The sequence below is a fragment of the Fukomys damarensis genome, unplaced genomic scaffold (genome assembly GCF_012274545.1).
Source record: "Fukomys damarensis isolate Sample0158 unplaced genomic scaffold, DMR_v1.0_HiC HiC_scaffold_17, whole genome shotgun sequence".
Lineage (NCBI taxonomy): Eukaryota > Metazoa > Chordata > Mammalia > Rodentia > Bathyergidae > Fukomys > Fukomys damarensis.
Genome location: NW_022900929.1, coordinates 40,828,913 through 40,850,988, shown reverse-complemented (window position 1 = coordinate 40,850,988; position 22,076 = coordinate 40,828,913). Strand labels below are relative to the sequence as shown.

General features: G+C 36.1%; 1 protein-coding gene and 1 pseudogene across 1 annotated transcript in view; one reads left to right on the top strand and one right to left on the bottom strand.

The window, feature by feature from the left end:
- Aqr (aquarius intron-binding spliceosomal factor) overlaps positions 1-19,505 on the bottom strand; it is a 90,526-nt gene extending 71,021 nt beyond the window's left edge. The window contains exons 1-8 of the mRNA XM_010624625.2: positions 19,244-19,505; positions 15,088-15,144; positions 12,259-12,299; positions 7,501-7,536; positions 6,408-6,528; positions 3,160-3,300; positions 1,357-1,425; positions 820-920 (exon numbers count right to left, since the gene is read on the bottom strand). Coding sequence (XP_010622927.1) covers positions 820-920; positions 1,357-1,425; positions 3,160-3,300; positions 6,408-6,528; positions 7,501-7,536; positions 12,259-12,299; positions 15,088-15,144; positions 19,244-19,318 — 641 coding nt within the window. The 5' untranslated portion in view covers positions 19,319-19,505. The remainder of the gene's footprint in view (positions 1-819; positions 921-1,356; positions 1,426-3,159; positions 3,301-6,407; positions 6,529-7,500; positions 7,537-12,258; positions 12,300-15,087; positions 15,145-19,243) is intronic.
- A 1,143-nt stretch (positions 19,506-20,648) lies between these two features.
- LOC104862577 lies at positions 20,649-21,782 on the top strand (annotated as a pseudogene).
- Positions 21,783-22,076: the final 294 nt, after the last annotated feature.

The following is a 22,076-nucleotide window of genomic DNA, read 5'->3' as shown; positions in this document are numbered from 1 at the left end:
ATACTTCTTTGTTCCATGAAATAAATGCCATCACAGATTTTGATCCAAACAAAAACAAACATGACAGCTGATGCCTGGACTTGTGCGCAGCAAAATTTTGTGTTGATAAAAACATTTAATGTGGTCAAAATAATTAAACAATTTTTTAAAAAAAACTGGTAACATTTTAAAAAACACATAATAAAATGCACTGATCCATGATGACAGAAAGATTCCATTTTTGCGTAAAATTTAGGTCTAAAATTCTAGACCTGTATTTGACGGCTATAAGAGTCACACTGATCTGCTCCTTTAATCCCTATACTTGATTTATTTTTTTCCTTTACAAGTATCAGCACCCAACATTCTATAATTCATCTGCTTACTGCTGTCTTTCCCAACTAGAATATGCTTCACAAAAGCAGGAATTACTTTTGTTTTTGCTGTATCCCAAAGGCAAGAATAGTATATAGCAAAATAAACAGTATTTTCTGAATGCTTAGGGGATATAAAAGTTAAAAATGGAGTACAATAAAAATACTGGATAGCTTTAAGACTATGGAAAAAAACAGAGAACCATCCTCAAGGGACAGATTGTAGACAATAAGAAAGCAGAAAATGGTAGCACTTATCACTGGTATGGAGATAAGGAAAACCACTGAGATGTTATGGCTTCTCCTTTAGACCTCTGTAAAAATATATTCCTGTAACAGTCTCAGTAAGAGTACTTATTAATAATTTATTTGAGTTAAGCACTATATAAAAGAAAGCAACAAATCACAAAGTTGTCTGAGATCCATAACCCAGCACAATAGCTGAAGAGAAAGTTTGCCGACATACTGTTCTCTTGCTGCTGGATCCATCTTCTCATCATTCTTTTTAATCAGGTTCCAGAATTTCCTTAGCTTGGGAGTCTTTTTTAATTCTAATTCCAATCGTGCCTGGACAAGAGAGATGCAATAGTAAATTGCCAACAATCTCAACATTATCCAAAGATATACATAAGGATACTAAGGATATATTGCTAAATTATCTTTCTTTTGCAACAGATACTACCCTTTTGCTGTTGCTTCTTGTTTTTGGTACTGGGGATCAAACTGAGGACCTTGAACTTGTGAGGCAGGCGGTGGAACTACTGAGCTAAATCCCTGGCTCAATACTACCTTTTTAAACTTACATACAGAAATTAAGTACAATGTATATCAGGATGAACATAAAAACATTAAAACTCTGAAAACTACACTTACAATAAGCAACTTTTCTAAGCAGGAAAGAAGACTTTTACTTAACACTTTTATAACCATATTAAAGCTACACAGTCTAAAATCATACCTTACATTTACATGTACACATGAGATTTTGAAATTAGACACTTACAGGTTGCAAGCCCATCCACATTGGGAGGGAGATAAGTTGCTGTACTTGACTCCGAATCAAGTCTACTTCCTGTATGAGCATGAAGAAAACAAGTTTATAAAGATTCTAGCACTTTTACTAAAGTCTTCACATAGGTAATGTACTGCATTTTTAAATCTGGGGAGGAAAATATGCCCACAATACTTTCAAACTGGTGATATTTTAATATCTAAAAGTCAAATACTTGAAAAAAAGCAAATTTTAGCTATTTGCAGATTTCATACTTGTGAACATACCTACTCACAAAAATATAATTCATAAGCCCAAAATGACTATCTATGGTCATTTATTTTTATTTTTTGTCTACAGTCATTTAGATCGCATAGGGAGCCCAAAATTTTGAGTTGCCTGCTGTGGACGTCACCAGCCGAGGCTGAGGGTGACTGTACTTCACTGGTAGTAGTCACAATACAAAAAAGTAATCTATTTCATTCTACATTTTATGCATCCTTATGCCTTCTGTTGGTTAATTTCACTGTTTAAAGTGGACTCCACAACAAGACTGAAGTGCTACTGTTATCTAAAGTTCACAAGGACATAAGGCTGTGATGTGCCTTACACAGAACACGTGCACTGGATGATTTACATTCAGGAATGAGAGTACTGTTGGCAGTGAGATTGAGGTTAATGAATCAAAAATATATGTTAAGTAAGACTTCTCTAAACAGAAACACACAAAAGGCTCCGTATTAATAGTTTGACAAAAATGCTGTAACCAGGGGCTTGCAGGAACCTCTGTATTTCCCCTGGCAGCCATGGCTCGGTGTTGGCTTCGTGTTCACAAATACTTTATACAACAAACACAAGTGCCTCAATAAAAGATCACTGACAACACACTGAAAAGGGTAAAGCATTCCTATAATGAACGAGGTTGTAAACTGGTTAAACCTGACACCTAACTACTAATACTGTATTAATTACACATTATTTGTTGTTCTATTTCTGATTTTTAAAAATTATGTTTATTTCTATTTGCTCTGTTTAGTTTAATAAATTGTTAAGCAGGTGGTAACTCTGGTATCTACTGGGGTACAAATATTATTTATGCCTTTACAAGATCCAAGTGAGGCATGTATAAAAATAGTCAATAACCTTCCATCAATCAACATTTAATCTTGGAGATAAAAGAGAACTCCATACAATCACTTCCATGAGTCTGAGTGCATTATCAGTTCGGAAGGACTTATCATTAAATAAGTTTGTGTACATCTTCAGATAACCACAGTAGCGTAACTCAAAAGAAATATTAACTCCTGAAAACATTTCATGTTTTTAAATGAATAATCTTACAAAGGATGAAAGCATAATCCAAGACTCTGTCAAAGATCATCCACAATTGGCCTTAAACATTTTAATTCAAAATACAGCTCTCCTGCTGACTTGCTAGCCTGAGCATGAGCATGACTAGGCAGCAATAAAGCTATATTAAGTGTGCAGGGTGTGGGACAGATTTCATTATTCAATGTTCATAATCACGAGCCTGCTGCTTTTCATTTTTGTGCTTCCCCTTAGTGTTCTCAACTCTCAGCATTTTCTTAGTCTAAATTAGAAAAAGGAGGGATCAAGTCTAAAGCTATTCGAATAGTGAACATACCCTACAAAATGGTTTTATTCAGAAGGGGCTGAAATCAAGCTTGTAGCATTATCCATCATTATTCCCCACTACTATGGATGAAGAGATGGTCACAAAGGTAACCTCATCTAAACTCTATCTAAACTAATCAAAAAACTCTAAAGTTTCCCCAAAACATGAAGTGAAATTACCAAACTGTTGAAGCAATGATCAAGAAAAAGCAGCAGGACTGTCTGTTCATGGAGGGAAAATTCAACATCAGTTTCAGCTAATGCTGCTTTCAGGATACACTGAAAAAAGAATGGGAAGTGGTCTGGCTTCTTCTTAAAAGTCTGAAAAAAGAAAATTGTAATTTGAACTGGTTTGGTCACGTACTTTTCTTCCTTAGAGTATCAGTAAGTGTTTTAGGAATCTGTTAGCAAAAATACAAAAAGACTACTTGAATACACATATAAGGGCTATTATATACTTACTGACATTTAGAGGTAGCAAATCAAATAGAGGTTCTGACAAGACTATGAGAAACATAGAAATCTTTAGCTATCTAGTAAAATAATGGCTTTAATTCTGTAGTTTTTCTTCTGCAGATTATGCTTGTTTTTAAGTTTTATTTTCTTATTAAAGATTTAAAATGTTTTAATTCCTGACAAAGGAAACTACATCTTTAGTAAAAATTACAGTTTTCACACTATAATTAATCTCCCAGACAGCTTTTCTTGCTTTATATTAGTTCTTTACTCATAACACGTAAATAGTAGAAATATATACCTAAGCCTTTTTATCTATTTTCTCCTTCTATTTTTCCCAGTTGTCTTGTGTTTCAAATGTGTGGTCTAATTGTTTCCATCCACTTCCCTAAACCAAGTCTCCACCTACACCATTCCCCCAACTTTGCAGATAATGTGGTTCTGAAACTTTTGGAAATGATCTGCAGAAGGAATTTGAAAAGGACTGGAGACATGGGCTAAAGAAGCCACAGAATATTGTAAGCAAAAACTGACTGTTGATTCTGATCATAACTCAGGAGACCAGGATGCTGTCAGAAATGTGGCCCATAAAGGCCATGCTCATGAGGTTGCATAGATGAGAATGAAGACTCAGTAGGAAATTGGACTAGAAACCATTTGTGTTACATTCTAGCAAAGAAGTGGTCTACATTTTGTCTATGCTCTAAGATTTTTAAGTAAAGCTGATTTTATGGACAATGGACTAATTGATCTGGCATTCAAGGCAGCCCAATGTTCAAGTTGTGGCATGAGTACTGGTGGCTGCTACTGGCCAGATTTATGGTGAAAATCAGGAACAAAAAGCAAATCAGAAAATTTTGAAAAAAAATTTGGCCTGAAAGAAACCACATGTAAAGTTGGGACCAAAGGAGGTATGGTTGCTGATGAGATTAGTGCCATTAGAAAGGAATCAAGTACACTAGATGAGGATAGGAAGATGCCTTGAGGGTATCTCAGGGACCAGCACAATCCTACCCACTGCAGGCTCGAGGGTGCAAAATGATAAACCTTCCATTTGAGAAGAGAGCCCTAGACTGATAAAAGTCACCTAGGGAATAGGTTCCACAGGATTTATTTCACCATGTTCAGCCATCCAGCACACAGAGGCTGCTGCAACCATAATCCAAGGGGTTCTGGTTACTGCACATTTCTGGGTGTGTCTACACAGGTAACAGGAGCATAACCTTGGGGACTCTATCTGGTCCACAGCCCCTTCCTCTCTACCACTCTTCCTCCACTCTCTGCTTCCTGGCTACTATGAAATGAGTAGCTTTGCTCCACCCTACCCTTCCACCACAATGTTCTGCCCCATTTCAAACCCACAACAATGGAACCAGCAAATCATGGACCAATACTTCTGAAACAATGAGCTAAATACACCACTTCCTTTTCCAAGTTGTGTATGTCAGGAATTTTGTCTCAGCAACAGAGAAGCTGACCAATAAAATATTACAAAGGTAATTTAAACTCAATATCCTACACTCCATTTGATAGTTTTATAATCTCCAAGGTATTCCTCAATGTTCTCCTCCTATCTTGGTACATGGCACCCTAATCTTATTCAGTTGTCCATGTTTGGTTGATTAATGAAAAATAGCACCCTTCCTAGCGCTATTTCCATTAACTACCAAATTGAGTCAATTCTGTTTTCTGAAAGTTGTGGATCTTCTGACTCAGTAAAACAGTATCCCCCGTTATCTGTGGTTTCATTTTCCCCAATTACAGTTGTTTCTGCTCAACTGCAGACTAAAATTATTAAATGGAAAAGCCCAGAAATAAGCAATTCCCAAGTTTTAAATTACACTGTTCTGAGTAGCGTGATGAAGTCTTGCACCATCTTGCCTGGGATGTGAATCATCCCTTTGACTGCTGAATCCACACTGTATATATTCTCTGTTCATAACCCCCTAAATTAGCAGATTGACTATTGTGGCATGACAATGCTAACGTTCAAGTACCCCTTAATGGAATTTAATCATGGCCCTGAAGCGCAAGAGTAGTGATGCTAAAATTGCTGGCAATTTTAGTCTAGTATATTCATTGTTCTAATTGCTCTACAATAGAAGAACTACTGCTGTTAATCTCTTACTGTGCTTAATTTATAAAAGGAAGTTTACCATATGTGTAGGAAAAATTATACACAGGCTTCAGTACTATCTTAGGTTTCAGGCATCTACTGGGGGCCCCTGTAGATAAGGGGGACTTCTGTATTGTCATTTCTCTATTTCAAACCCCAATCATCGACATAGTCTTTGTAACATGGAAATTGTTCAAGTTATCTGGCTCAAAAAAATTTCCCTCTTCCCTTCTATGCTACCTTGAAGCAGTGTCATGAAATCCCTGGGATCCCTCATAAGACTTAAAACCCGCAGTTAGTACCCTGAGCTCTAATGTGGCTTAAGATTACAGTCACTCAATGAATATTTGAGAGAACTGTCTATGGGTTCTATCTAAAAGACTCTAAACTTTATGTCAAACACCTTCTCCCTTTAGAGATCACCTTCTTAAGATAGATACAATCCTCTATAGTGTCAACACACAAAGAAAATATCAGTTCATTAGAAATTTCAAAAAGTAAAAATAGACCTCAAGTTGGGAACAAAAAGAAAACTGAGATTACCATATAAACATCTGCCTTGACTTTTGACATTATTTGCACTTACAACTTTCATTCTGCCAGCCCCTGATGGCTTCATAATCCATGCCACTCTTTGTTTCAAGCACAAACAACTCCACATTCATCATTTTTCAATTCATAGTAAATTAGTTGGAAGAAAGTGTCACAATAAAAAAAAAGTTATCTTTTAAATACCCATTATTTTTCTTAGTAGCTTACTACTGAGTAATGTTCTTCTCTAATTTATTCTATGTAAGAAGTTCTCCTACTTCACTACGGCTTAAATATGAAAGCTAAAAAGTAACTTAAAGGTTACCTCCCAGGCAGGGACATTTTCTCTGAACTTCTCATTCACCATACAGCAGATGGACATTAAATAAGCCTTGCTGGACATCTCTGGAGAATAATTCATCCAGAGATAATTTTCAAGATATTGGCTATAAAGAGTAAAGGGGCACAGGATATTTCATTAATTACCACCACTGCATCACTCACCTAAAAAATCTAATTATTTATAACCTGCTGAAAACAGTTATAACACCTATATTCATAACACAGCTTTGAAGAAAGACAGCCCTATATTTTCAAGTTGAAAAGATAATAAAGGTCATCAACATACATAATTGCCATCATCAGATCACTGGATATTGCCTTAAGGATCTTTTTATAAAGTAAAATACAAAAATATCTGACAAATATCATTCAAAGAAACAATATGAAGGATACTTTCACAAATAAATGTGTCTAGACATTAGCATCAACTCCTATCAGGAAAAAAAGACATCCAGAAACTAAGGAGAGACTTAATAAAAAAGAGGTTTGTATCTTAATGAGATAATTGAAAATGTGAAATAGGAAGAAAAGGGCTAAATGTGTAGGGAAAGTGGGAAGGGTAGGGGAAAGGTAATAAGGGAAAAGAAAAAAATAAGAGAAAATGAAAAAATGGAAATAAAGTGTTTGGAAATGGGGAAGGGAGGAGGGGGTGAAGGGAAGGCAGGGACAAGGGGAAAAAATGAGAATCAAGACCTGTCATGTAAAGGTACAAGATCCCAAAAATGAATGTAACTGTACTGTATACCTAAAATGTACCAATAAACTCAGTAAATTAAAAAAAAAGGCTTTGTAATGTTTAATTTAAGGTATTCTACAAAAGTCAGTTTCTAAGGTGATTAAAACTTTCCTCTCCAGATGAGAGGATGCATGGAAATATTCCCAAACAAATTTAAGTATTTCTCATTTCCAAAAATAACTTAATCATTTATTATCCTTCAAGTTTTATAAATATCACTTACTATACTGGGCTATAAAATTATTTTCTTAACTACTTTTGGAAATACACACAAAGATGTAGACAAAACTTAAATCACATTTCACCTTTAACTGTATTATAGCAGTGCCTTTTAACTCACCTAAACTCCAACAGCATTATCTTTCTGATGGCAAACCTAAAAATATAAAAATAATGAACATCAAAAAATAGAAACTATAAACATTTCAGGTTCTTTTTTTTTTTCTGCTTTAACTGAGTTTATTGGTACATTTTAGGGATACAGTACAGTTACATTCATTGTTGGGATCTTGTACCTCTACATCACAAGTTTTTATTCTCATTTTTTCCCCTTACCTCTGCCCTCCCTTCACCCAACATTTCAGGTTCTTAATGCAAGTTTATTTTTAATCTCTGGAAAATTAAATGACATATCAGATTAATTAATCTGAGATCACAACTGCCAAAAGCTGGTGAGTATACTTCCAAAATACTGATCAATATGCTTTAATTTCATAGGCACATCTATCCATGTCACAAATGTGAAAGATGTTTCACATACTTCTTGATAGGGAGCCTAAAATACTGAAGAATTTTTTTGTAGGAAATGTCAGACACTTATCTTTACCATAGTCTTTCTATAATAGAATTATCTTGTTCTATATGAATAAACAATGCTATAGTCATAGGACACTTCTCCAAAGGCAGATTCAAGTGGCCACTAATTTAGTTTCACCACTTTACTACTGGAAATAAGGCAGCTCAATGAGAACACTGCTACAGATAATAGTTTCCAGTTTTGAAAGTTAAACATATATGAACTATGAATGCATAATATCTCAGGAGTCCATAATCTTGTCAAAATCCTCATCCACTAATTCCTGATCTCTTAGTTTGCCTAAACAAGTTACTAACAATGAAGGTCTTTATGATGCAAAAGCACAAAGACAGGAGAGTACATATAACCCTTCGCTGATTTATTCCAGATCTCCAGCTCAAACAAAGGCACATATGTAAGACATAAGATATAACTACTTGCCTGGGCACTAACATCACTTGAGAAGGTGATATGGTACATGTGAAAGTTATAACAATAACAAATACAAATTTTTTGAAAGTAGAGATATTCTGTAAGTTACTTATATTTTCTAAGGGTTTACACTGTATCAAACACAGTCAAAAACTTTATGTGCATTTCATTAAATCCTTCCCAAGTTGGATAATTGTGTAAAACAAACTAGGTCCATTAACTATCAGTTACCTCATTGATGCTAATAAGAATAAGAGAGGGAAAACATGCAAAGCCACTCCCATTGCTATTGTAATTATCCTGTTTCCTCTCTTGGGACATGGTTCTATGAAAACACTGGGGCAGGAGCTGGATGGCCTCCCTTCAACCACATACGAAAAGACAAAAACAACCATATGAAGACAATGACAAGGGCCCTACTATTCTGAGCTTCTGAACTATCTACTTTAGAACTGTTAAAGGAATAAGAAATAAATACAACAGTGAACAGAAGCCAGCCACAAGAGTACATATTTATATTCTTCCATTTATTTCAAGTTCACAGTAAAGCAAAACCTAGTGTTTGTTTTTCATACACACAGAGGAACCAGGAGGGGACTTCTTGGATATTGACAACAGTTAAGGTTTTTCTTTTTAACCCAGGTGGCTGAATTGATAGGAATATTTATTTGTTTTATGGCATTTTTATTATTATATTTCATAATTTAAAAATCCATTTATACATTTTAAATAAAAATAAAACTGGCAAAAGTAAATTGCTATATAAGGCACTTTTTTTTTGGAATAAAAACCACTTGGCACGCCTGCCTCACAAGCATAAGGTCCTGAGTTCAATCCCTAAGAGTGGGGAAAAAAAAACACTTGGATAGATTCATAAAAGTACTACTAATTGTACCGAAATGAAATATGCAATTTAACAGACTACTGGAGCAATGGATTTGTCTTACTAATTAAGAACAGATTGCTGCATAAGATCCAGGGAACCAGGCTTTAGTACTGGACTGTGCCTCCAACTATGGGGAAACATCTTAGGCGAGTTACTTGACCTCGGTATACCTCTGTTTCCTTGTCTGCAAAGTGAATAATATTTACAGTTTTATGGTTATTATGGAGATGGATGAACTACAATACGTAAGTCATCTAAAAGAAGGTGACTCACAGAAAGCAATGAAGTAACAATTATTATTTTTTAATATTTTAAAATCCAAGTTGGATAAAAATACATTAAGACAAAAATAAAAAAAATACATTAAGACAAGCTTGCCAAATACAGCAATGGCAAGAACAGCAAAAAGGGCACCAATTTTGTGATACACCAAAGATTAATTGGTTGCCTGGACAAATTTTGCCTTCTAAAAATTATCTAATTTTAAGATCCTAAAAGTAAAATTAATACGAAATTATTATGAACTGATTAATTTAGTTCCCTTTTGGAAAATAGGCTTGATATGTAAAAAATGTATATAATGAGTACTGTACTTTAATGCATAACAGTATAAGCTTACTAAGTACTAAACTATAAAATACTTATTTTCATAGCCTACTAACAAGTTCATAAATACATCATGCCATCCTCCCAATACTGAAGATAAGACACACAGCTCAACAAATAATTTCCTCAAGCACTACTGTAAAGCACTCATTATTTAAGTTTTTAAATGCATACTCCAATTTATGTGCTATAGAAATGGTCTTAGTATTAAAAAATGTGTATAAAATTAGAAAATGGCTGTTATAAGTATTGTATATCTTTCTGAGTCGCATCAATGATAGTTAAAAATAAACAAACAAATTTACAATGGGGTGGGGAGAGAGAAATTCCTAGAATGTACCTATCTACTTACCTTTAGTCAAATTTCCTCAGGCAATTTAATGCACATCCACCCTCCGACAAAGTTATGTATTTAAGTCATAGCACTTAGTGTCTCTTGCATTATATCACAGCTATACATTTTTTGTGGGTCTCCCTGGCTAGAATGAAAGCTCTAAGAGGGAGGGGACTTTATCCATCCTGTTTACTGCTTTACTTTTGGCACTGAAATGATGGTATAAATGATGGATACAAAGTAGGTTCAATTCACCTTTTTCTAAGTTGTGCACAACTTATTATTCTACCCAACTACTTATTCTACATTTCCATCCACATGGCTCTTGCGTCTAGAGTTCAAGATACTCAAAACTTAACTGATGAGCTACAGCCAATCCTATCCCCAATAACAATGGTACTGCCAGTAATGGCACTGTCAATCACCCAGCAATGTCAGCAAAACATTTTTGGGTTATCCTTGATTTTTCCACTATCTGTACCCACTTAATCTAACCATGCAGTCTCTTCACTTACACCTTTCTCCAATTGGCACATCTCCTTCCTAACTTAGCCCACAAGTCTGAGCCATTATCTTCATCTGATTCCTACAATACCTATGTAACCTCCTATCTCTTGACTCCTCCAAATTGAAATTGTCTTTATCAAATGTCAGCATTATCCTTAGAGCTCCTCACTGTTTTTCTATTGCTTTTTAAAAAAAAACAAAATTCTTAACATGGCCTTGATCCTGCCTATCACTACAAGCTCATGAATCAACCATTAAAATAAAACAAGTCTCCTATTTTGTTTTGTTTTGTTTTGGTTTGGTTTTTTTTGGTACCGGGGATCGAACTCAGGTCCCTCACTTGCAAGGCAGGCGGTGGAACCATGATCTAAATCCCTGGCTCAAGTCTCCTATTTTGACAATATCCTAATTTTGCCATCAAGATACTTAGCAAAATTTACCTCTTACAGTTCAAACACATGAAAAATATCAAGTACAAAAATTAATGAAATGCATAATAGTTAATAATGTTTCCATTTCATATGAAAACATTTAGTCAACTATCTGAGAAACAAGCATCAAAGCCTGCCAATCTCAAGTTTCCCCTGACCCCAGAGATGGCCACGAAGAACACAGATGATGACAACACACTGGCTGGTGTTCGTTGTGAATGTCAAGGTGAAAACCACTAAGTCAAACAGGCTGTGAAAAGCCTGTTTGGACAATGCCAACAAAACTGAGAATATATAAAATGAACCCACCTAGTTACTTCTAAATATATTTATTTTTTTCTCCATTAAAAAATATTCACCCAGGGCCAGGGAATTAGCTCAGTGGTTCCCACCGCCTGCCTTGCAAGCATAAGAACCTGAGTTCAATCCCCAGGACCAAAAACAAAAACAAAAACAAAACAAACTCACCAGGGATATACACCTACATGTGAATATATGGAACAAAGCTCAAGGTATGTTGTTAAATTAAAAAAAAAAAAAAAAAAAAGAGTAGCATACAAAATATAAACCCCTTTGTATGAAGAGGGACAAGGAATAGAAAAGTTACACACACAGATAAATAAACTGGGCTAAGGGAAAGGGAAGAAGATAAACCAGGAAGATTTCCTGGTTTACTCCATATATTGTTCAAAAATAACTTTATTTCTTTGATTTAAAAAATTATACATTTTATATATTATATATACATTACTTTGAATTTATTTTTTACATTTATGATTTTAATAATGTTTCTTAGAATTGCCAGAAATGATCAGAAAATCAGTACAACTGAGATGGAAATAAAATTTGTACTTACTTTCCCTCGCATTCTTTCAAAAAAGATCTAAACTCTATATGGTTTAGTTCCTCTAATCTGAGCCAAACAACAGAAGGGCAAACAAATTATTACTCTAGCACCTAACTATAGCATTTTTCTAGTCACCACTGTCTCAATGAGTAATACAAAAGAAAAGAAGGCTTCAAGTTATGACCACTGTGAGAAGCTTGGATGAGATTCAACTTGGTCCACCCACAATTCAATATATAAAAATTAAACTCATTCCTACCTGGATTTGACAATTTCTTTCTCATATATATCTTCAATTACCTGTTAGCAAAAATACAAAAGTGTTTAACATCTCAAACAACTTTTTTTCTATACCTAAACTGATAGTTTTCAATCACTAAGATCATATATAATAAAGTGGTTTAGGAGAGCTGTCAATTACAGCGATTGAAATAACAATAGATTTTTAAAAATAATCACACATGCAGAAAAGCAAAATAGAAGAAAAAGGCCAGTCAAATATCTACATTAAAATAGAGCCCCAGAATATTCATAAAAATGTGCCACTTTTCTAGGGAAAATAAAAATTCACAAGATCATGATACTTTTCAAAAACTTAAAAAAAGTATAGGGCTGGGAATGTGGTTCAGTGACGCTGTGCCTGCCTGACAAGTGTAAGGTCTTGAGTTCAATTCCTGATACTGGAAAAAAAACCCAAAACTTGAAAGTCTGTAAGTGTTCTCAGTCTCCATTTAAGAATCATAAACAACAGGCTTTCAAAAGTCAGACGGACAGTAAAATAAAGGTATGAAGACAGTAGGTTCTACTACCTTAATGCAAATGATAAAGGTGAGAAGTTCATTCATTTGCATCAGGCTAGACAGAAGAAAGACTCTGCAGTTGGAAGCCTGATGCAAACCATCCACCAGCACTAGTGATGGGTATGATCCTGGGACAAGTGCCTGACCTCCCTTGTATCAGCTTCTTTATCCATGAAATGGATACAAAAATACAAAATACCACACAGGTTTGCTGAAAATAAGATGGGTCATACCAAAGATTACTGCAAACCTGAGTACATGACAAACCTTCAATAACAGTCACCAGCAGCAGAGGCAGTAACAATGCTAGTGTTAACAGAGGAAAAAAATCTGTAAAATGATGAAGTGTTTTAACATGGAATAATACAATATTGTATAATAACTATAATGTCTTTTAACTGCTTATTATAGTTGTATCTAGATGTACCCCCAAATATTCATGCAATCATGTGGGGCTTTTCAGAGCAGGCTGGATCTAGAGCATGTGATATGGGATTGATTCGTGGTACAATGCTAGGATTAAAGGTACTAGGATTAAGGGTGTGAGTGCTACCAGCCCTGAGGAGAAGTGGCCTGGATAAAAATATGATGGACAGAAAGAGGCATGCTGGCTTGCTTGCTTAGCTGCCTACTGCCCACCATAAATTGTTTCTCCTCTATGATGCCACCCTGCCTCAGACAGACGCAGTTGATTATGGACTAAAACCTCTACAAACTATGAGCTAAATAAACCTTTCCTCCTTTGACTTTGATCTCGGCAATGAGAAAGGGTAAGATGCTGCTCAAAGTGTACTTGTTAAATAAATATTTGAGAGAGAGAGAGAGGGAGGTAATGAAGCAGGCACATCTCAGTCAATCTGGACACAGTCTATTATTGCTTTTCTTTTTCTCAAAACTCAAATTAAATAATACAATGAAGGCTCTAATCATCTTTAAATAGTAACTTGTGATACACTGCTGAAGATATGCATAGATAGCTTCACCTGGAATTATGTAATATTTGATCTGGATGAAGTGAATCTCTAAAATTCTTAATCTAATTAGGTTCAACTCAACCTAGTAGCAACAGCATATTTCTGTTATTTTTATAAAAAGTTACTAGAAGGACCTCAGGCCTCAACACATACAAATACAAAACATATACAAACATCATGTAACAAGCTGACAGTTAACAGTGTATGTGTGTGTGCGCGCACACACACACACACACACACATACACACACATATGTCATTTTAAAGAATATCATCCTCATGAACAGGATTATAAGTAAAATAAAAAAAATATATAAATGAAACACTTAAGCTTAGTGTAAGAAATTTTAAATTAGTTCAGTTTTACCAAGGGTGCCTGAAACATTAAACATACTTTATACAGTTTCAATCTTCTTATTTAATGGTATGCAATGTCAATATCTATTTCATATAAAGTTCTCTTTTGGAGATGCTATTCCAATGAAAATAATCACACATAGGGTGTGGTGGCGCACACCTGTAATCCCAGAACTCAGGAGGCTGAGGCAGCAAGATTGTCATGAGTTCAAGGACACCCTGGGTTACACAGTGAATTTAAGGTGAGCCTGAATGACGGAGCAAGGACCTGTGTCAAAAACAAAAACAAAAATACACCAAAAAAAAAAAACCCACAACTAAAAACAATCCACATATTTAGAAATTTTTCTTTACATTTATATTAAAAATTGTTTCACTTAAGTCATAAGTCCATTCCTTTATTTAATATTATTAATCTTAGATAAATATTCTTCTATATTATACAACCCTTCCACCGTTATTATAGACTTTTATTTCTCTTTATCAAACTAAAAATGAAAGAAAGCAACAATTCTAACCTAAAAGACCTGACAAAAAATTTGTATGAAAATTTCAATGATACTCTCTACAAGGTAATTTATAATAATGAATTTTAAATAATCTAAGAATAAAAAAAGATTAAATAAATTATATATAAACATTTTGAAAAAGCTTAAAGCAATTATACAAGTTCTCTCTGGGTAGTGATTCTTATTTTCTTACTTACAAATTTAATTAGTTTGACAATTAAAAACTCATTTATAAACTTTTAAAAAAATTATGGAGTTTGGGGCAGGGATTTAGCTTAGTGGTGCCGCTGCCTGCCTTGTAAGTATAAGGACCCAAGTTCAATCCTAAGTACCAAAAAAAAAAAAAAAAAAAAAAAAAAAAAAAAAAGGAGTTTGTTGAGTTAACCCTTAAAAAGACATACAAAAAACATAATTATTCAAAAAGTATGTTGTAACCTAAGAATACATACCTTTATATCAAAAGGTGATTTTTTCTTGATGTGAGGAGCCCAGTATTTACATGCTAACTGTAAAAGTAAACAACATGAGCAGTAAGTTAAAGATTCACGCTACCACAGAGCTAGAAAACTCAGATCACTTAGCAAAGCATCGTTTCTTAACAAGGTGGTTATGTCTGGAGTGACAGAGAGGTTCCAAATGGACTATGCTGGCAGGGGCTGGTTAGCCTTGGCCCCAAGCTATGAAAGTGGCAATGGAGTTGTACATTGCAACCTGCCACTCTGATTCAGAAAACAAAAGAAAACTAACAAACAAAAAACACTATCTTTCAAACAACCTCTAGAGTAACAGTACAGTTCAGTAGATAATCACAAATCAAACATCTTCAGTCCGGTGATTAGGATACTCAGGTCTAAAAAGACTATGTGATCTGTCCAATATTATAATTAGTTAATAGTTAAGCAAGTATTAAAAACCAGATTCAAATCTTTACGAATATGTAAGAAAAATACACGCTTAAACCTTCTAAAAATATGTAAAAAAACACGTTTAATTGATTTGTATAGATCCAGATACAAAAAATCTTTAAAAAAAAATTGTAGTTTATGAACAGAATATTTACAGAGAATATAGGAATTGCCATATTTCAGCAAATTCAGCTTTACTTAGAAATTTAAACACACACACACATCTATACACACACATACACCTCTCCAGGTATTGACATGGATTGCATAATACTCAGGAAACGTATTCTTACTAATTTTTTAAAAACTAAATTACAATCTTTTTAAAAATAGAAAACTGGCAAACACAAGATATTTATATATTAACAAAAAGGTGACTTGGCACAGTGACTGCTGCCATATTGGTGACACTTAAATAACATTTGATGAAGGAAATGAGAGGATAAAAGATGGATGTACAAATGAAGTAAAACGTGAAATTTACTGCTTCTGTGAAGCTTTTGTCAACCATATTTGATAATGACAATTGCGTCATCCTTCTCTTCATTTTGCAAATAACTTTACTATGGTCTTATCTTTCTGTGTTACAATTACTTGAATGCTTAATAGTCTTTTCCTTACATAAAAGGAACACTGCAGAAATGGAGCCTATGCCTTCTTTACTTGTATAGCTCAACTCCTAACATAGTCAACATACTTAAAGAGCACTTGGGCCAGGGATTTAGCTCAGTGGTTCCACCACCTGCCTTGCAAGTGCAAGGACCCCAGTTCAATCAAGGACCCGAGTTCAATCCCCAGTACAAAAAAAAAAAAAGAGTCACTCAATTAGTTAAGACACTGTCCTAAGGAAAAGCATCTAAAACATTACCTCTCATATGACACTTTCCCAAATCAGCAAACACTCTGCCCATAGAAATTCCTCACCTCACCCCTATTTATTCTGAGGAACCCTCACTTCCTCATTCTCCTCCTTCTAGGCCTCACACAAACTCAGCGATCTTCTCCTTGGATCACACCTCTAAAGAACTAAGTCTAATTTGTCTCAGTAAATTCAGGAACTTACAAATAAAAATGTAAGTCCTATCTGCTGACTTAAACTACTTACTGTAAATCTATCTTGAGTAACAATCTAGCAACGTTTTTAAAAAAATTATCATCTTTCTTCTTTGAGTTTCAGCTTTTTCTTGGGGTCAGATACCATGACCTTCAAGGGCATCTGCCTGTCTTGAAACTCTTCAGTCTTCGTATAAACCATTAACTTTGCATTCTCCACTTAGTACAGCTACAGCTGCAGAGATTATTCAAAACAGTTCTACAAAAAATACTCTAAACAAAAATACAAAAAATGCTCTAAACAGTAGCATTAAAAATGTGAGGTCATAAAGTCCTAATCATTGATCTTTCAATTTTAACTTAGCAATCTTATTTGTTCACTAAGTAATTAAAAGCACCTTCTCTAATTCTGTTCTCAGAGTACTTCCCTCACGTTTCTAGTCTGTTATTTCTCATATTAAACAATGGCAGTTCTTCTCTCTCTTAAAAATCTCCCTCTAAATGTGTGAACTCCCTCAAGAAAAGGACTACATTTCTTTGCAACTTAGAAGCACCTAAACATTACCTGGCAAATATCCAGTATTAATGTTTGCTACCATGACCAAAGACTGCCAAGAACCTCCATTCCCTCCACTACACCTTAAACTGTAGTACATCTATCTGTTCATTAACTCACACATCCATTCATGCAACAATATTAATTATACGATATGTTTCTAGTACTCCACCAGGGGCTGGGAGTACAAAGAGAATTTAAAAGAGTCTTGCTCCCTAATCTCAGCTCTCACAATCTAATGCATGACAACATGTTCTCTAGGCTGTATCATTCAGTTCTATAGCTTCATGTATTACCATGGGGTAATAATTCCCAAATTTATTTCAAGCTCAGGTCTTGCCAATATTCTTTAGCCCTGCACATTTAACTGGCTTCTCAACACTTTCCACTAAATGTCTAGTAAGCATCTCAACTTTAATGTGGCCAAAACAAAACTCTTGATATTTCCCACTAAACCTCCTTTCCTGGTCTTCCTTATCTTACAAAATGTCTAAACCATTCATTCACCCAGTTGTTTCAACTATCCTTAATTCATTACTCAACAGATTATAATTAAAATCCACTGCACTTAGAATAAAATCCATACTTTTAGCCTCCAAACTGTACACATAATCTAGTCCCTACACATTGTATCCTCATCTCATACCCTTCTCCCTCTCTTTTTTTTAAGATCAGGCTCTTGCTATGTAGTGCTCTGAGCTCACTATGGTAACCCAGGCTGGCCTTGAACCTGTGGCAATCCTTCTGCCTCAGCACTCTGAATGCTGGGAAGTGCTGGGATTACAGGTGTGCGCCATGCCCAGTCTCCCCTTCACTTCTTTTGTTCCAGCCACCCTGGCCTTCTCCATAGTCACACCTTGAGGCACGAACACTACTCTGGACTGTCCTAGTTCTTCCCAAAAGTTTCCCCTTCTTTGCACTCAGGTGTTAGCTCAAACGTTATCAGAGAGGACTTTCCTGACTGCTTTTCATACATTCTATCTGAGCCACTGTCACAGCCCCTTGTTTGATTTTCCTTAGAGCACTTATTAATAATCTCTGAAACTATTACCTGGTTCTTCTTTCTAAAAATGTGAGCACCGCTAGAGTAGCCAACTAATTAGTTTTACCACAAAAATACAGGTATGTGGGGAAAGGGAGCTCTGGTGTAGTGTGAAACGTCATAAAAACAGCCTCTCTAAATCCAGATGTGGTTAGCACACCCCTGTCATCACAGCACTTGGGTGGCTGAGGCGTATTATAAGAGAATGGAAATAAACAGAAGATGGACTAAAGGAAGGATTCTACACAGGAAACAATGTTGATAATTCAGAAAGTGAAATAAGGTATGGCACATTCAAGTAACTGCAGCTCATTATAGTTAAGGTATGACATTAGAAGGCAGAGGAAAGAAAAGAAACCAAAGGTATAAGCACAGGGCAGATCACATAATGCTTTGAAGGATTGCAGTCCTTATGCTAAGGGCCATCAGAGATGGAGGCAAGTGACACGATCAATTTGTACTTGTGTTGACTCAGACAGCAGCAAGGAGCATGGGCTGGAGAACGAGAAAAAGACAAGATGACAGGCTGATCCAGGCAAAAACCAGTAACAACCTGTCTCAGGGTTAGAGAGGCACAGAAAACCCTCTGTATTTAAGAGATACCCAACGCAGAAATGTGGGCATTAGGGAAAGGGAGAATTCAAAATGATCCTAGGTCCGCCTCGACAAATGTGAGACAGGAAGCATGGACAAAGGCAGCCACTGTGGCACTGAGCCACTTACACGTCTACCCAATTAACAAGAGATAGACCGTCCTCTCTGAATCCACTCCTTCTTCGACAAAGTCTCATAAAGCAAAAATACATAAGGTGTTTTCTTTGTATATCTTTCCTGGACAGCGAACTCCAGGCTGGGTGATTTCTTTCACTGTGTTATTCCCGGCACCGAGCGCAGTGGCCAGCACAGAGGAGATACCCAGTAAAAACACTTAAGTGAATGAATAGCCAACGAATGCATCCTACATGCTCCCAATCCAGGAGACTATCCGACTCCAGGCCTCGGGGCCAAGACGTCCTTAGCGCCCTACACACAGGCCTGGCCGAACTTACCTGTGTTACGAACTCCGCGTTGATCTGGGACACCGTAGGGGCCACGATTTTCTTGGGCTGCGCAGGGGTCGCCATCGCTGCACTCTCCTTCCGCTCCGGTGGAAACTGAAAGCACCGCCAGGCAGCGGGGGCCCAGTGCACTTCTAAGTATCACCTGCCACGCGGAGGTCACCACCGAGATCCGCGGGAGATGTCTCGGCCCGCACAGTCCTACCAACAACCAGTGCAGCGGCGCTCACGCTCCCCGGAAACGGAACTGAGCGGGACCGGAAGTCAGCGCAGACGTTGAGGCCGAGCTACCAGGCCCAAGGCTTCGCCCTCCTTCCTTGCTCGCCCCCTGCTGGTGAGCCGGGAGAAAACACCCGAGCGCAGAATCTGGAAGGGGCCAGGAGGATGTGTTGGGTGAGGATTTCTTTTGGATTAAAAATTGGGGTCGGAGGAATGGGGATTGTAGTTTCTTTCAACCCTCAGGGAAACAATGGTGTAAAAAAAATACTAGGATCCGAGGCTTTCTTTTAACTCTTTAACAGCTTTATGGAGATACAAATTGGCACGTGTTGACATAGTAATAACATCCATGAAACCACCACCAAAATCATGATAATGATCATACCCGCACCATTACGTTTCCTCGTGCTCTTTTGCAGTCTACTTCCTTCGGCATGCCTACAAACCATTCTCAGGCAATCCTTTGTTATAGATTAATTTGCTTTTTTATATAATTTATATAAATGAACTATCACAATATGTACCTTTCTTCTTTCACCCAACAAAATCATTTTGAGATCTGTCCATAATTTTGCACGTATCATTCATTCATTCCTTTTATGGCTGACTAGTATCCTATTTTTTAGACATACACAGTTTCTTAATGTGCTGATAGATATCCGTGTTGTTCCTAGTTCTTGGTCATTGCAAATAAGGCTTTTATGAGCATATATGTATAAGTATTTATGTGGATGCATTAATACCTAGAAGAGAAATGGCTAGGTGATATGACAGGTGCATGTTTAACTTTTTAAGAAGTTGACAGATTTCCAAAGTAACATCAGTAACAGATGAGAGTTTTTTTCTCAACTTCACCAACAATTAATATGATTAGTTTTAAAATTTCTATCCATTTTCATAGCATGTGACATATCTCATTGTGGTTTAATTTACATTTCTCTAACGACTAAAAATGTTGAATATTTTGTGTGATAATTAGCTGTTCATATACTTCTCTTTACACAAGAAAAAGCAGGAAGAATCAACAAGGGGGAGCACATCAAATTAAAAAGCTACTGCAATTCAGTTCTTCAAGCACTTTATTTTTGTTGTCCATTTCGGGACAAGAGTCATCCTAAGAAGAAGGAGAACCTTCTTACGTGCTTGGCAGATCTTTTCCACAGCGCAGCTACTCAGAAGAGAAAGGTTGGAGAAATACCTAAGAAGTTCTTCATGAGATTATGGAAAGAAAATTAGCTTCTTGATAACTATATGCAACAAGATGCCCATGAACTCTTAAATTACCTACTAAAAACAACTGCTGATGTTTTACAAGAAAGAAAACAGGAAAAACAAAATGGTTGCATACCGAACTGTAACCTTGATAATGAAAATAACAACAGCACACCAGACCCAAAGTGGGTTCATGAGATTGTTCAGGGAACAATTAACTAATGAAACCAGATGTCTTACTTGTGAAACAATGAGCAGCAAAGATGAAGATTTTTTTGGAGCTTTCTGTTGACATGGAACAAAACACATCAATTGCTCACTGTTCGAGGGGGTTTAGCAACACACAAACTCTTTGCAGTGAACACAAGTATCACTGTGAAGAGTGTCGCAGCAAACAGGAAGCACACAAACGGACAAAAGTTAAAAAACTGCCCATGATTCTAGCTCTACATCTGAAGAGATTTAAATACAGGAGATTTAAATAGATCAGCTTCATCAATATGCAAAACTTCCTTACCCGGTAGTTTTTCCTTTAGAACCCTTTCAGTCTAGCACCTTAGGTGATGCAACCAATCCTGACCAAATGTAAGACCTTGGTCCCTGTTGTGGTTCACTGGGGAAGTGGTCCCACTCGAGGACGTTATATCACAATAGTTAAGCAGCATAATATTTGGTTGTTGTTTGATGATGACATTGCAGCAAAAGTAGACACACAAGCTATTGAAGAATCCTATGGGTTGACAAAAGGTATTTCAAAGAACTCTGAGTCTGGTTACCTCCTTTTCTATCAGTCTCATGACTGAGGAGGACCATGATGAAGAGATACTTTCTGCCTCATTTCTTCTTTGGTTATTTTTGGAAAGGATCAAGCACTTTTTTTTTCAAGAAAAGAGAAATGCAGGAAGCTTAGGGGGCAGGAGCATGCTTTGCACACAATAAAGCAAAGACTATGGATTAACAACTACAAAAAAAAAGTCAAAGAATAACAAATGCTGGCACCACTGCAGTGAAAAATCTTCCTATATTGTTGACATTGTTGAGTGGGAGTGCAAACTAGTACAACCACTATGGAAACCAGTACGGTGATTACTCAAAGAACTAAAATTAGAAATTCCATATGACTCAGCTACTCCCCTTCTAGGTGTCTTCCCCAAAGAGCTAAAGACATCATACTGCAGTCATAAATGCACACCGATGTTTATAGCAGTACAATTCATAATAGCTAAATCCTGGAAGCAGCCTGCACGCCATCAATAGAGGAATGGATAAAGAAAATGTGTTATCTATACACGATATAATCTTATTTGGCTATAAAGGGAATGTTTTGAGACATTCATAGAAAAATGGATGCATGTGGAAAATACATTGAGTGAAATAAGAACCACAAGTTTAA